At 46.5% G+C, this 14,031-nt stretch overlaps 1 protein-coding gene across 8 annotated transcripts in view; it reads right to left on the reverse strand.

Moving 5' to 3' along the window:
* pcm1 (pericentriolar material 1) overlaps window positions 1-14,031 on the reverse strand; it is a 263,929-nt gene that overhangs the window by 36,888 nt on the left and 213,010 nt on the right. For all 8 annotated transcript variants that reach the window (XM_038791084.1, XM_038791089.1, XM_038791083.1 and 5 more), the window contains one exon: window positions 13,638-13,772. In XM_038791084.1, the coding sequence (XP_038647012.1) occupies window positions 13,638-13,772 (135 nt within the window). The remainder of the gene's footprint in view (window positions 1-13,637; window positions 13,773-14,031) is intronic.

Here is a 14,031-nt window from a genome sequence, read left to right on the forward strand (position 1 = left end):
ATCTTATTCCTTCCCAACTGCAGTTTTTGAACTGCCTGGCCCAGCGCAGGATTCTCTCCCAGTCTTGATCCCATTGCATTTCCACAAGAATCGGCCTTGGCTGGTCCCAGCTTTGGTCGGAGCAACCAGTGTGCTCTGTCTATTTCTGGTGGGTTGGGGAAGGTCTCCCTTTCTACCAGGTTACCCAACATTTGGGCCATTTAATCGGTGGGGTCCCTACGTCCGATCCCCTCCGGTAGGCCCACGATTCACAGGTTCTGCCGCCTCGACCGGTTTTCTTGGTCTTCGACTTTTCCTTTCAGGCTGCCTTGTGTCGCGACCAGCCTCGCCACTTTTCCACAGCGACAATTCAGTCGCCCTGGTCCACTGCGGCCCTTTCCAGGCCAATGATTGTCGCCTCCTGGGTCTCCAGCTGCTTTTCGGCTTTGTCCAGGGCCAGTTGCATGTGCGCCAGCATTTCGGCTACTGCGCCCTTCACCGCAGCCAGGATGTCCAACTTTGTCTCGTCTCTGTGTTCCCTCAACGCTCGAGAGGAACGTCATCCGCCAATCTCCTGGTGAGGGAGGGTTTCTTGTGCAGCTGGTTGGGCCCTCTCGCTCCTGCAAAGTTCGGGCTTCGCTGTCTCATGTGCCGGTCAGCTCGTCCATCGCTGGTTTCTGCTGGATTGGCTTTTCTCCTGCATACTTTCGTCCCATTGTTCTGCTAATGTCGTGGGGATAATTTGTTCAGTTTGGAGGTGTTTGTTAGGTGAAAAGTGACTATTATCAGGTTTGTGGGAGGAGAGCCACCTGATGTGCAACTTCTCAGCACATCCTCATCACCCGAAGTCCCCTGCTGAGCATTTCCAACATTTTCTGTTTAATTTCAGATTTCCAGCATTCACTTTTGAATCATTTACCACGAGTTTCATCCATACCTTAATCACTCGCTGTGTGAAAAAGTTTTTTTAAAAACATCACTTCTGCTTCTTTTATTAATTACTTTAAATCTGTGCCCTTACATTCTTGATTCTTTCACAAGTGGAAACAGTTTCTCCCCATCAATGCTGTAGTGATATCATGGTTGGGTTGTAATTCACCAACTGACCACTAGGAGTCTCACTAGTATACAAGTGAATGCTATATAAGTGAATATAAGTGAAAGTGAATGAGTCAGGTGGCCTCAGACTGACTAGGAAGCTGAGAGAGAGTTTGCTGGTGAATGTTCACACAATTATTCATCTGTTGTTTGTATATATTTGACCCACAGTTCATGTTAATAAATCATTTATAGCTTTAGCTACAAGTGTTCTTGGAATATAAATCAGGCCATTCGAAAAGAACATTTCATGGCACCAGGACTGGTATTAAACACGGAGAGAAACTACCACATCATCGAGTGAAGCATGCCACGAGGTCCACAGAGATATGAAGATTTTGCAGACTGCAAGAATGAACTACATGGAGTCGTTGAAGCCACCAATGAGTCTCAGATTCATGGTATTATGGACAACAACTGGTGTGTGGTTAAACAACAATTTAATCTGTTTTTTGCTGCAGTAAATTTCGGCGATCAACCAGATTTGCATAAGGTAGCGATGCTCCCAACAGCGGCAGGGCCCGCAGCAATTGCTGTGTTTAATACGTTTAAATTTGCAAACGATGAAGATAATAAAAATTTTAACAAAGTAATTCAAAGATTTGACGAACTTTGCATCCCCAGAAAGAATGAAATTTCTGAAAGCCATGTGTTGAGATCAAGTTTACAGAAGACAGAAGAGTCCATAGATCATTTCATGAATGATTTAAAGTTAAAAGCTAAAACCTGTAAATTGTCTGCGGTGGAATCTTGCATGATTCGGGACCAAATTGTGTTTGGTGTGAATGAAAATAAGCCGAGGGAACGGTTGCTGAGGGAATTGGAGCTGTCCTTGGAACAAACAGTTAAGCTTTGTCAGGCTCATGAGCTAGCAGCACAGCATTCTAAAATGTTTCTCAGTAATGGCTGCATCTTCTGGAGGAAAGCACTCCTGTTGCCGCCCTTTTTCCAATAAGGCGGGAAACTTCCAAAAAAAATAAAATCACATTGCTCAGAATTGTTACTCCAAGCTCAACCCCAGATCAGTCAGCACAGTGAAAGACACACTCTCCAGTGATGAATCATCATTGTTTGTTGGAGTGATAACAGGGGAGAATATTTTGGAGACATCAAAAAATTCTCCAGCACTTAAAAAATGCAAACTGATGCTCCATTTAAAATAAATGCGGTTGATGAGGACAAACGCCTGCTACCACTTTAAGTGAACGATACAGTGGTCCAACTGAAGTTCGATACTGGTGTCAAAGCCAATTTAATCAGCATGACTGATTTAACAAATCTAAAAATTCAGCCAATTAGAAGAAATCACAAAATATCTGAGATTATAATTGTTCAAGCATCAAATGTTATGGTGAGTGTGACCAGAGTGTGGTGAAGAACAGTTTATTCCATCCCATTCTGCATTGTTTCCGAGGGCTTGGATTCATCATTAAGTGATCAGTCCTGTGACAAATTAGGTCTAGTGCAGTTGGTATACAGCTGGATTGGAGCAGTACTCCAACGATTTTGAGAAAATTGTCTACAACTTCAGTGATCTGTTCACAGGTTTTGATGCACTACCATTCACTGACAAGATACAACTCTGAGGATGCAAAACCTATGATACATGCACCAAGAAGAGGACCTGCACCTCTTCGGGATCGCCTCAAAAAGGAGCTAGACAGAATGACAAAATTAAAAGTAATCAGAAAGATAGAAGAACCTACCGATTGGGTAAATTCCATGGTATTTGTAAAGAAAAACAATGGCGATATTCGCATGTGTATGGATCCCAAAGATTTTACCGAGAATATCAAAAGAGAACACTACCAAGTACCACAGCATGAGGCAATCACATATGAGATGGCTGGTGCACAGCTCTTTACAAAACTTGGCGCATCTCAAGGTGTCTGGCAGCTAAAGCTAGAGGAACAAGTACAAAGTACTGCACTTTTAATATGCCCTTTGGACAGTATTGCTTTCTGAGAATGTCAGTTGGCATAATTTTGGCATCAGAAATTTTTCACTGTGCCATGGAGCACAGAATTGAAGGTGTACGTGTGTATGTGGATGATATCATCATTTGTGGCTCAACCATAGAAGAGCACAATATGAGGTTGCTTGAGGTTCTAACGAGTGTCAGGAGAAATGGGCTGAAGCTCAACAAGCAAAAGTGCCAATGTGGAGTAACTGAGGTCACATTCCTAGGTGACAAGCTCTCATCACATGGCATTGAACTTGACAAGGAAAAAATCCAAGCAATTCTCAACATGCTAAAACTACACAACAAAAAAAGACATCTTAAGATTCATGGGTATGATCAATTTTATAGGGAAATTCATTCCAAACCTGTCGGCAAAAACAACACATTCACTTGATCTCCTGCACAAGACAACGGATTTCACTTGGACTGAGCAAATGAGCAAGTGTGGATAAAGCTCAAGACTTCACTAACCACCACGCCAGTTCTCACATTGTTTGACCCATCTAAGCAGATTCAAGTGTCAACAGACGCGTTGAAAGATGGTCGAGGAGCAGTTCTTCTGCAATTCGTGCATGACGATTGGAAACTAGTCACATATGTATCATGATTCATGATGACAACAGAGCAGAGGTACTCTCAAATCGAAAAATAATGCCTCAGTTTAGTTGTGGGCTTGGAGAACTTCCCCAGCTATGTGTACGGTGTTCCAACTTTCACAGTTGACACAGATCATCGTCCTTTGGTTATCATCAAGGAGAATCTCAACCAAATGTCTCCACGCATTCAAAGGTCGATGATGAAGTTACAACGCTATGACTTCAATCTCATCTACACGGCAGGCAAATAATTGTTCTTAGCAGGTGCATCATCGAGAGTGCTAATACGAAATATTAGTATTGAAATTGAAGATGTAGATCTGCATGTCAATCTTATTTCCACGCTACTAACAGTATCAGATATGAAACTATGTTGTGAGATCCAAGAAGAGACCAGGAAGGATCAAACTCTTCAAGAGGTGATGAGGAACATCAACGCACACTGGCCCAGAGATCAATGTGTGGAGTTATAGAACATAGAAAAATACAGCACAGAAAGTTCTACAATACAAGATCTGAACTCAAGTGTCATTAATGGAGTAGTACTTCATTTGAACACTATAGTTGTACCTCAATCACTTCACAAGGATGTTCTTAAGACGATACATGAAAGACATCTTGGGATTGAGAAGTGTAAACGGAGAGCTCGCAACTCGGTTTATTGGCCAGGTATAAACTAGGATAGTCAGTTGTTGTGACACATGCCAGATGCATCGTTGCAAGCAAACAAGAGAACCTATGCACCATGGCAGAAAGTAGCTATGGATCTCTCACCCACGAAGGAAAGATTATTTAATTACCATAGATTATTTTTCAAACTAGCCTGAAATGGCTCTACTGTCCGCATAATGGCAAGCGGTGTAACACTGCATACCAAGTCAATTTTTGTGAGACATGGAATTCCTCAAGTGGTGAGTGATAACAGTCCTTGTTTTAGCTGTAGTGTGGCAACACTTCGCAGTCATGTACGATTTCAATCTCGTCACGTCAAATCCGTTGTACCCACAAGCAAATGGCAAAGCTGAAAAAGGTGTACATATTGTCAAGCAATGGTTGAAAAAGGCAATGGACAGCCAACCTGATCCATATCTTGCACTATTGAGTTACAGAGCGTCACCATTGTCACACGGTAGATCCCCAGCAGAGTTGCTCATGAATAGAAGGTTGCGAACCACACTTCTATACTTGGAAAAGGAGGAGAATGGTACTGCAGGAAATGCTGAACATTAAACCAAAACAATAGGAGTTGACGAGAACTTTACCACTCAAGTACTGATGGCATTGTGAGAATAGAAGATTCAGGCAATTCTTCAAGAAAAGCCATTGTACTTGAAGAAGTAGCACCTCATTCCGACAATGTACAGACAGAGGAAGGGTTGGTTTTAAGAAGAAATTGTGGCGTGCTCTTGAAAACCAGAGAAGAATTTCACAACATGATGGATGATGAATCTTCGTCAGAATCAACATCAGCTGCAATGTCAGATAGTTCAGCAGTTCCTGAGCTGGAGAATGTCATGGATAACATTGAATTGGGACTTCTGGTGGTGGCCATGGAGTGAACGGTCGCACATTTATCAGCGCTCCCCTTTAGTGGTCTTTTAACGGCTTTTAAGCTGGATTTTATGCGGGAATTTCTCAACATAAGTTGATGAAAGTGAGAGGAGAAGGAGGCGACCCCCAATTTATGGAACCGCACTCAAAAAATAGTCGGAAAAGAAGAAATCAAATGATGGATGGAAGCAAAGCTCGGAAAGCAGCAGGGTTAATGATAACGAGGCAAAGTTCGGCGGTGTATGCCCAATGGACGATGGACCAGTTGGTCGAATACTTGGATGGGAAGTTCGCCCAACATCGCAAGGAGTGTGCTGAGGACCTGATCCAGGCGGTGGCCTCGATTAAGGGAGTTGCCAACCGGGTGGAGGAGAAAGTGAAGACTCAGGGACAGGGGATTCAAAAGCTGCAGGAGCAGGCGGCGGAACGGGAGGAGGAGTCCACAGTGATGGCAATGTAAATTGGCATTCTACAGGAGCGGCAGAAATAGCTGTTGGAGAAGGTTGAAAACCTGGAGAATCGGTCTTGCTGGCAGAATATCCGGATCATCGGACTGCCAGAAGGAAAGGAGGGATCAGATATTGATGCGTATGTGGGGTAGATGCTGGAGAAGCTGATGGGGGAAGGCTCGTTCCCCAAGCTGTTAGAGGTGGACCGGGTCCATAGGCTCTTATGCGTAAGACCCAAGGTTGTGAGCCCCCGAAGGCGATTGTGGTACGGCTGAGGGAGTTGCCATTCAGAGTCGTTGAGAGGTTTAGATATCTAGGGATTCAAGTGGCTAAGGATTGGGGGCACCTTCAGAAGTTAAATCTGGGCAAAGCGGTGGATCAAATGAAAAGGGATTTTCGCAGATGCTCCCATTGATGGGGAGGGTCCAGACGGTAAAGATGACGATCATTCTGAGACTGCTCTTCTTTTTTCAATGTCTTCCGATTTTTATCCCAAATGTTTTTTTCAGGAAAATTAACGCGGCGATATCGGGTTGTGTGGGGGCGGGTAAAACTCAGAGTAAAGAAGGCACTCCTGGAACGTGTTGTTGGGTTACGGGTATAGGGTGGATACGTGGGTTTGAGTAGGGTGATCATTGCTCGGCACAACATCGAGGGCCGAAGGGCCTGTTCTGTGCTGTACTGTTCTATATCAATGGTTAGGAAGTGGGTAGTGAGGGAGGAGTCAGTGTGGGAACAAGTGGAGGCGGCATCCTGCAAGGGTACAATGTTGGAGGCCTTGCTGACGGCGCCTCTGCCGTTCTCACCGGCTCGGTACTGTACAAGCCCTGTGGTGGTGGCAGCCCTTAGTGTTTGGGGGCAATGGAGGCAACACATAAGATTGGAGGGGGCGGCAGTGTGGTCAACGATTTGTAACAATCACCAGTTTTCCCCCGGGGGGGTGGGGGTGTGTGCGCTTGATGGGGTCTATAAGGGATGATGGTGGGCAGGGATGAGAGATTTGGGGACCTATTCATTCAGGAGGGTTTCCCTACCTGAGAGGCATTGGAGGAGGAGTTTGAGTTGCCGGGTGGGAACAGGCTTCGGTACCACCAGGTACGGGATTTTGTCCGGAGGCAGGTTCCTGGCTTCCCTCATCTCCCCCTGGGGGGTTACAAGATAAGGTGATGTCAAAAACAGAGGTTGGAGAGGGGAGGGTCTCGGAGATATACAAGGAGCTGATGGAGAGAGAAGGGAGGTGAAGAGGAAGTGGGAAGAGGAGTTGGGTGGGGATATAGAATTCGAGCTGTGGGAAAAAGCCCTGAAGAGAGTCAATTCATCCTCGACGTGTGCCAGACTTCGCTTGATCCAGTTCAAGATTGTCCACAGGGCCCACAGGTGGAGGACAGATGTGGGCGGTGTGGGGGTAGCCCGTCAAAGCATGTACATATGTTTTGGGCATGTCCGAAATGGAGGGGATTTGCAGAGGTTATGTCAGAAGTCCTGGAAGGAAGGGTAACTCCAAGTCCAGAATTGGCTATATTTGAGGTATCGGAGGATCCGGGGACTAAGGGGTTGGGGGTGGGTAGGAGGCAGGCTGATGTTCTATCCTTCTCCTCCCTGGCGGCCTGGAGACAGATTTTGTGAGGATGGAGCGGCTCGGAGCCCCCAAAGTCAGAAGTGTGGGTCAACGATATGGCAGGGTTCTCAGTCTGGAGAAAATTAAATTTGCTTTGAGAGGTTCAATGCAAGGGTTCACCCCGAGATGGCAGTACAACGGGACAGGGAGTACTGTTCACGGGCAGCTAGGGAATAGAGGGGGGGGGAGGGGGGGGGGGGGGGGGGGGGGGGTAGCGGGTGTTGTTCTGCAAGTTGTTTTTTTTCTTTAGGTGTGTCGGCCCGTGAGGTTAAGAGATGTTACTGTGTTAAACTGTGAAAATTACAACTGCTTCAATAAAATATTCTCTATTGGATAACATTGAATCTGCAAGTACTGAACTTCAAGGTCAAACTTTGAGAAGATCAAACCACAGATTTGAACCAGAGAGGTGGGATGGAAATTTTCGGAAATGGGAGAAGGGGTTTGAGACACTAAAATATTTATTTCTTTGGGGTCGGTTTGCAGGATTGAAGGAGCTGGAAACGAAGTATGGGCTGGAGCAGGGAGAAATGTTTAGATACATACAGGTTCGAGATTTTGCCAGAAAGGTGATACAGAGCTTCCCGGTGGAGTCGGTTTCCACATTGCTGGAGGAGGTGCTGATGACAGGGGGACTGGAGAAGGGGGAAGCATTGGCGGTTTACGGAGCTATTTTGGAAGAGGAGAAGGCACCACTGGAAGGGATCAAAGCAAAGTGGGAGGAAGAGTTGGGAGAGGATATGGAGGAGGGGTTCTGGTGTGAGGTGCCCCGGAGAGTGGACACCTCCACCTCTTGCGCGAGGTTGGGGCTGATACAGCTGAAGGTGGTATACAGAGCGCACATCACGAGGGTGAGAATGAGCCGATTCTTTGAAGGAGTAGAAGATGTGTGTGAACATTGCAGGGGGGGGGGCACTAATCACAGTTTAACACAGTTAAAGGGGGCACTAATCACGTTCATATGTTTCGGTCCTGTCCAAAGTTTTTAGTGTAGTTTTAGTGTAATTTCTAAAGTGGTGCACGTGAAACTGGACCCGGGTCCCCGGGAGGCCATATTCGGGGTGTCGGACCAGCCAGGGTTGGAAACGGGTGCGCAGGCAGATGTTGTAGCCTTCGCCTCATTGATTGCCCGAAGGGGATCCTGATGGGTTGGAGAGCAACCTCTCCACCCTGTGACCTGGCGTGCGGGTGGATTTGCTAGAATTCTTGACTCGAGGTTAAGTTTGAACTGAGGGAAAGGGTACTGTGTGTGTTAATGGTGACTGTGGTTGATTCCGGATTCCTTTTTGTCATTTGCTTATGTGAACATGCGGGCTACTGTTTGGGGTTTGGTGGGAGGATTGGATTGTTGTTATTGATATGGGGATTGACATACTGATTATTGTTTATTGTTGGTGGGTGTAAATTTGGGAGTAAATATGAAAAAGGAGAATAAAAATATTTTTTTTAAAACGTTAAGATGATCAAACATAGTCAGAAGAAAACCTGATCGGACTTCCGGCGGCGGCGATGAGGGAGTAAGTCGCACGTTTGGTGGCTCCCGCACTGGCCGGATGTTTGGACCTTTTCCCCCGAATTGTTCGTGGTTTTAAGTTTTGGCTTTGAAGGTGCAGACAATTAGGCTCTGGATCCACACAGTGGTGCATGGATCGGAGAACCCCAAGGGACCGAAAACGAAGAAATAAAAGGATAAGCAAGGGTTGGGTGGAGGTGGCAGCTTAAGACAACATGGCTGATGTTCGGGCCCCTGCTGCGACGGCCCAGCCATCGACGGAGGAGCTGATGCAGGTCATCCAGGAGGGCTTTGCCAGACAGAAACGGGACTGCCTGGACCCGATAAAGGAGTCGATCGATCGGCTGGAGCGCAGGCTGGATGCCCAGGATCGGACGATTCAGAAGTTGGAGAAAGCACTGGTGGACCAGGAGCACCAAACGGTGGATGAACTGTAAGTGGGGATGCTGAAGGATCAGCAAAAGAGGCTGCTGGAGAAGGCGGAAGATCAGCAGAATTTAAGAATTGTCGCTCTCCCTGTGACGAGCATGTTCCAGAAGCTTTTGCGGGAATGGGCTTTTCCACGACCATTTGAGGTGGACAGGGCATACAGGGCGATGGCAAGGAACCCCCCCCCACCAAGGGCGATGGTGGTCCGGTTCCACAGATTTTTGGATAAGGACTGTGTTCTCCCGTGGGCTAAGTGAACTAGGAGCTGCAAATGGGACACTAGCATATTACGTGTCTATCAGGGCCTGAGTGTGGAGGTGGCCAGAAGGAGGGAAAGCTTCAAGCAAGTGAAGGAGATCCTGTTTAAGAAGAAGGTGAAATTCGGGCTGCTTTATCCAGCCGGTCTGTAGGTTACACATGAGGACCAGCTATAGAACCACTGGCAATTGCTCTGAGAGTTTCAAGTGGTTGGAAGGGGCTCGGTGGAAGGGGCGGGTGGAACATAGGGTCTCGCTGTACGCAGACGAGCTGCTCTTATATGTAGCAGATCCAGGGGCAGGGATGGGTGAGATCATGGCGACTTTGGGAGAATTTGGCCGGTTCTCAGGATATAAACTGAACATGACAAAGAGCGAGATGTTTGTAGTCCAGGCAAGAGGTCAGTAGGGTCGGCTGGGGGTGCTACCTTTTAGGATAGTGGGGGACAGTTTTAGGTGCCCAGGGATACAAGTGGCGCGCAACTGGGGCCAGTTACACATGCTGAACTTTTCCCGGTTGGTCGAGCAGATGAGGAGCGGGTTTCGGAGATGGGATGCGCTACCGCTGTCGCTGGCTGGGAGGGTGCAGACGGTTAGGATGACGACTCTACCGAGATTTCTATTCCAATGCCTCCCAATTTTCATCCTGCGGTCCTTTTTTAAGAGGATTAATAAAATCATTTTGGGCTTTGTCTGGTCGGTAAGTCCCCACAGGTGAAGGCGATACTCGAGTGGAATCAAGGGGGGGGGGCTTGCCCTGCCAAACTTCAGTAATTACTGCTGGATGGCCAATATTGCTATGATAAGGAAGTGGGTGGTGGGGGCGGGGTCTGTTTGGGAGCGGATGGAGGTAGCTTCATGTAGGGGCACCAGCTTGGGGGCATTGATAACGGCACCTCTGCCGTTCCCGCCGGCGGGATATTCCACTAGCCCCGTGGTGGTGGCGGCCTTCAGGATCTGGGGTCAGTGGAGGAGGTATGTTGGAGCAGTGGGAGCATCGGCTTGGTCCCCAATATGTGACACCCACCGGTTTGCCCCAGGGAGCCTGGATGGGGAGTTTCGAGTATGGCGAAGGGCGGGAATTGAGAGGATGTTCCTGGAAGGGAGCTTCCCGAGCTTGAGGGCGCTGGAGAAGTTTGGGCTGGCAAGAGGGAATGACTTCAGATATTTACAGGTGCGGGACTTTCTGCGCAAGCAGGTATCATCCTTCCCACTCCTACCACTAAGGGGGATCCAGGATAGGGTAGTGTCCAGGGGATGGGTGGGGGAGGGGAGTGTCTCGGACATCTACAAAGAACTAATGGGGGCAGAGGAGACGTAGACCGAACAGCTGAAGCGCAAGTGGGAGGAGGAGCTTGGGGGAGAGAGATGGAGGACGGCTCATGGGTGGACGCGTTGAGTAGAGTCAACACGACCACTACATGCACAAGGCTCAGCTTGATCCAATTCAAGGTGGTACACCGGGCCCATATGACAGTGGCCCGGATTAGCAGATTCTTTGGGGTGGAGGACAGGTGTGTAAAATGTGCGGGAAGACCAGCGAACCTTGTCCACACGCTCTAAGCGTGTCCAAAACTTCGGGGATATTGGCAGGGGTTTGCGGATGTCATGTCCAGAGTATTGAAAAACAAGGGTGGCAATGAGTCCAGAGGTGGAGATTTTTGGGGTGTCGGAAGATCCGAGAGTCCAGGAGGAGAAAGAAGCAGATGTTCTGGCCTTTGCCTCCCTGGTAGCCCAGAGACGGATATTATTAGCTTGGAGGGACTCAAAGCCCCCAAAGTCGGAGGCCTGGCTAACCGACATGGCGAGCTCTCTCGGCCTGGAGAAGATCAATTACGCCTTGAGAGGGTAAGTGTTAAGGTTCGCCCGGAGGGGAAGCAGGGGTCTAGAGTAGCTTAGAATAGGCGGGTCTTGGGAGAGACGGGTGCCGGTGTTTGCACTATGTTTATTGTTCTTTGTACACTGGTTTTTATACTGTTGCTGTTTGTAATGCCAAAAAATACCTCATTAAAATTGTTTGTTCAAAAAAAAACCTGATCGACTCAATTTGTAGATTTGGACCATTTGTACATACTATACTTGCTGTTCTTGTATACCAGGAGTCTCATTAGTATGCAAGTGAATGTTAGAGTCAGGTGACCTCAGACTGACTACGGAGCTGGGAGAAAGGCTGCCTGTGCATGGTCATACTATTATTCATCTTGTTTGTATATATTTGATCCACAGTTAATATTAATAAATTGTTTATAGCTTTAGCTACAAGTGCTCTTGTAATATAAATCAGGCCATCGGACAGGAACATTTCAAACACTGTCCAGACCCCACATGATTTTGAACACCTCTGTCAGTTCCCTTCTTAGCCTTCTTTTGTCAAAGGAAAACAGTCTAATTTTGTCAACTTACCTTCGTAACTAAAAACAATTTACAATTTGTGAATTCTGTGGATATGGCTTCTATTCACTGCACCGCATGATCTGTTCCTTTTTCCCCACATAGGCTTAAAAGAACACTGTAGCGGTGCCGTTCTCCTTTTTGAGCCGATGGGCCTTTCTTCCTTCTGAGCATGTGTGGGTTTTGGGCCGGGCTTCAGTCTGCAAGTGAGTCGTGCAAGTCCAGATCTGTTCTTGTGCTCTTGTTATCTTTCGTTTGCTTTTTTTAAGCTTTGTTATTTATTTGTAGACTCAAGCTACCACAAATACCATTGCAACTTCCTTCCATTCAATAAGATTCTGGCCCAGAGCATCATGTAAATTTGTACCTTAATTTGAGGTCAGCGACTAGTACGGAAGCCTCCTGAAAAATCTGGGCCGTTATATATTATTTACAAGATGTACCCTCACTGTCATATTGTTAGCTAATTCTGATTTGTTACTTAGTGGTATATGCCTATTGCCCTGTTAGTTTGGAATATATTGTTCTACAAAGCTGTCACAATCCATCTTCCAACGGGCAGGAGACACAGAAGTCTGAGGACACGCACAAACAGATTCAAAAACAGCTTCTTACCCGCTGTTACCAGACTCCTAAACGACCCTCTTTTATGGACTGACCTCATTAACACGACACCCCTGTATGCTTCATCAGATGCCGGTGCTTATGTAGGTACATTGTGTACCTTGTGTAGCCCTATTATGTATTTTCTTTTATTTCCTTTTCTTTTCATGTACTTAATGATCTGTTGAGCTGCTCGCAGAAAAATACTTTTCACTAGTACACGTGACAATAAATCCAATCCAACCCAGTGGTTCAAGAAGGCAGCTCACCACCACCTTCTCTCGAACAACTAAGGATGGGCAATTAATACTGGCTCAGCCAGCGATGCCTGCACCCTTTAAATTAATTCAGAATCCAGAAATGAACTCCCTTTATTACTATTCCTTGGAAGAAGTGTCTAAATTAGTTAGAAGCACAATCGTGCTAATCTTATAGCCAGACTCTGTAATGGTCACGACATAATTCTCTTTTATGCGGAAATTCTACTTCTATGTTCATGCACAGCAATAATTTCTTTTGAGTAACTATCTTCACATTACCCAGATGTGCTACAGGTTCTTTCCTCACACTTTGGCTGATAGTAATATACCCTCCATTTCTGTTTTGAATTGCATGGGTGATTTTAAGTGCATGGCTGAGCACATGGTTACTCAAAGGCCAACATGTGCCAGTCCAGTAGGAGCCTCTGGCCGCTATGTGGCCATGCAGCTGAGAAGGAACACTAACTTACAATGAAGATTGTTTCCTCCCAATATCAATGAAAGCACAGAACATCTCGAAGCAAACTCCAGCAGCTGGAGCAGCTCCAGGGTCCCAGGTTCGATTCCCGGCTGGGTCACTGTCTGTGTGGAGTCTGCACGTCCTCCCTGTGTGTGCGTGGGTTTCCTCCGGGTGCTCCGGTTTCCTCCGACAGTCCAAAGATGTGCGGGTTAGGTGGATTGGCCATTCTAAATTGCCCGTAGTGTAAGGTTAATGGGGGGATTGTTGGGTTACGGGTATACGGGTTACGTGGGTTTAAGTAGGGTGATCATTGCTCGGCACAACATCGAGGGCCGAAGGGCCTGTTCTGTGCTGTACTGTTCTATCTATGTTCAAACAAACTCAGATCATGATTTCAATATCCGAGCCATATATTAGTGCACTTAAATATTTCAACAAATTAAAATGTGAAGGGCTTGTAAAGACCAAACCTGAAGTATGGCTCCAAGTTGTTCATGAAAGAACTTGACAAATTCCTTGCTTTCATCGTTCTGCTGTGTAAGGGCTAGGACCATGCACCCAATAGTAGTTAGTAACTGTGGGGAGCACACATCATCCATGTGTTCCTGAAAAGAAGCAACCAGTAGAATAAAACTAAAATTTGCATTTTTTTTTAAAACTGGGACGAATGGTTAGCACGCTGATATTGTTCTATTCATTCTCTGGTCTGAATACCAGCTTCATGCACAGATCTACATCATTTAACTCAGGGCAGAATAAATGAATTTCTACACCAGTGTAAAAACATGGGCTTATTTCAAACTTCAACTTCACAAAGCTTGTTTTTCTTCTGACAAACAACGAATACTTTTGACCTAAACGCAG

This window comes from Scyliorhinus canicula, chromosome 3 (assembly GCF_902713615.1).
Source record: "Scyliorhinus canicula chromosome 3, sScyCan1.1, whole genome shotgun sequence".
NCBI lineage: Eukaryota > Metazoa > Chordata > Chondrichthyes > Carcharhiniformes > Scyliorhinidae > Scyliorhinus > Scyliorhinus canicula.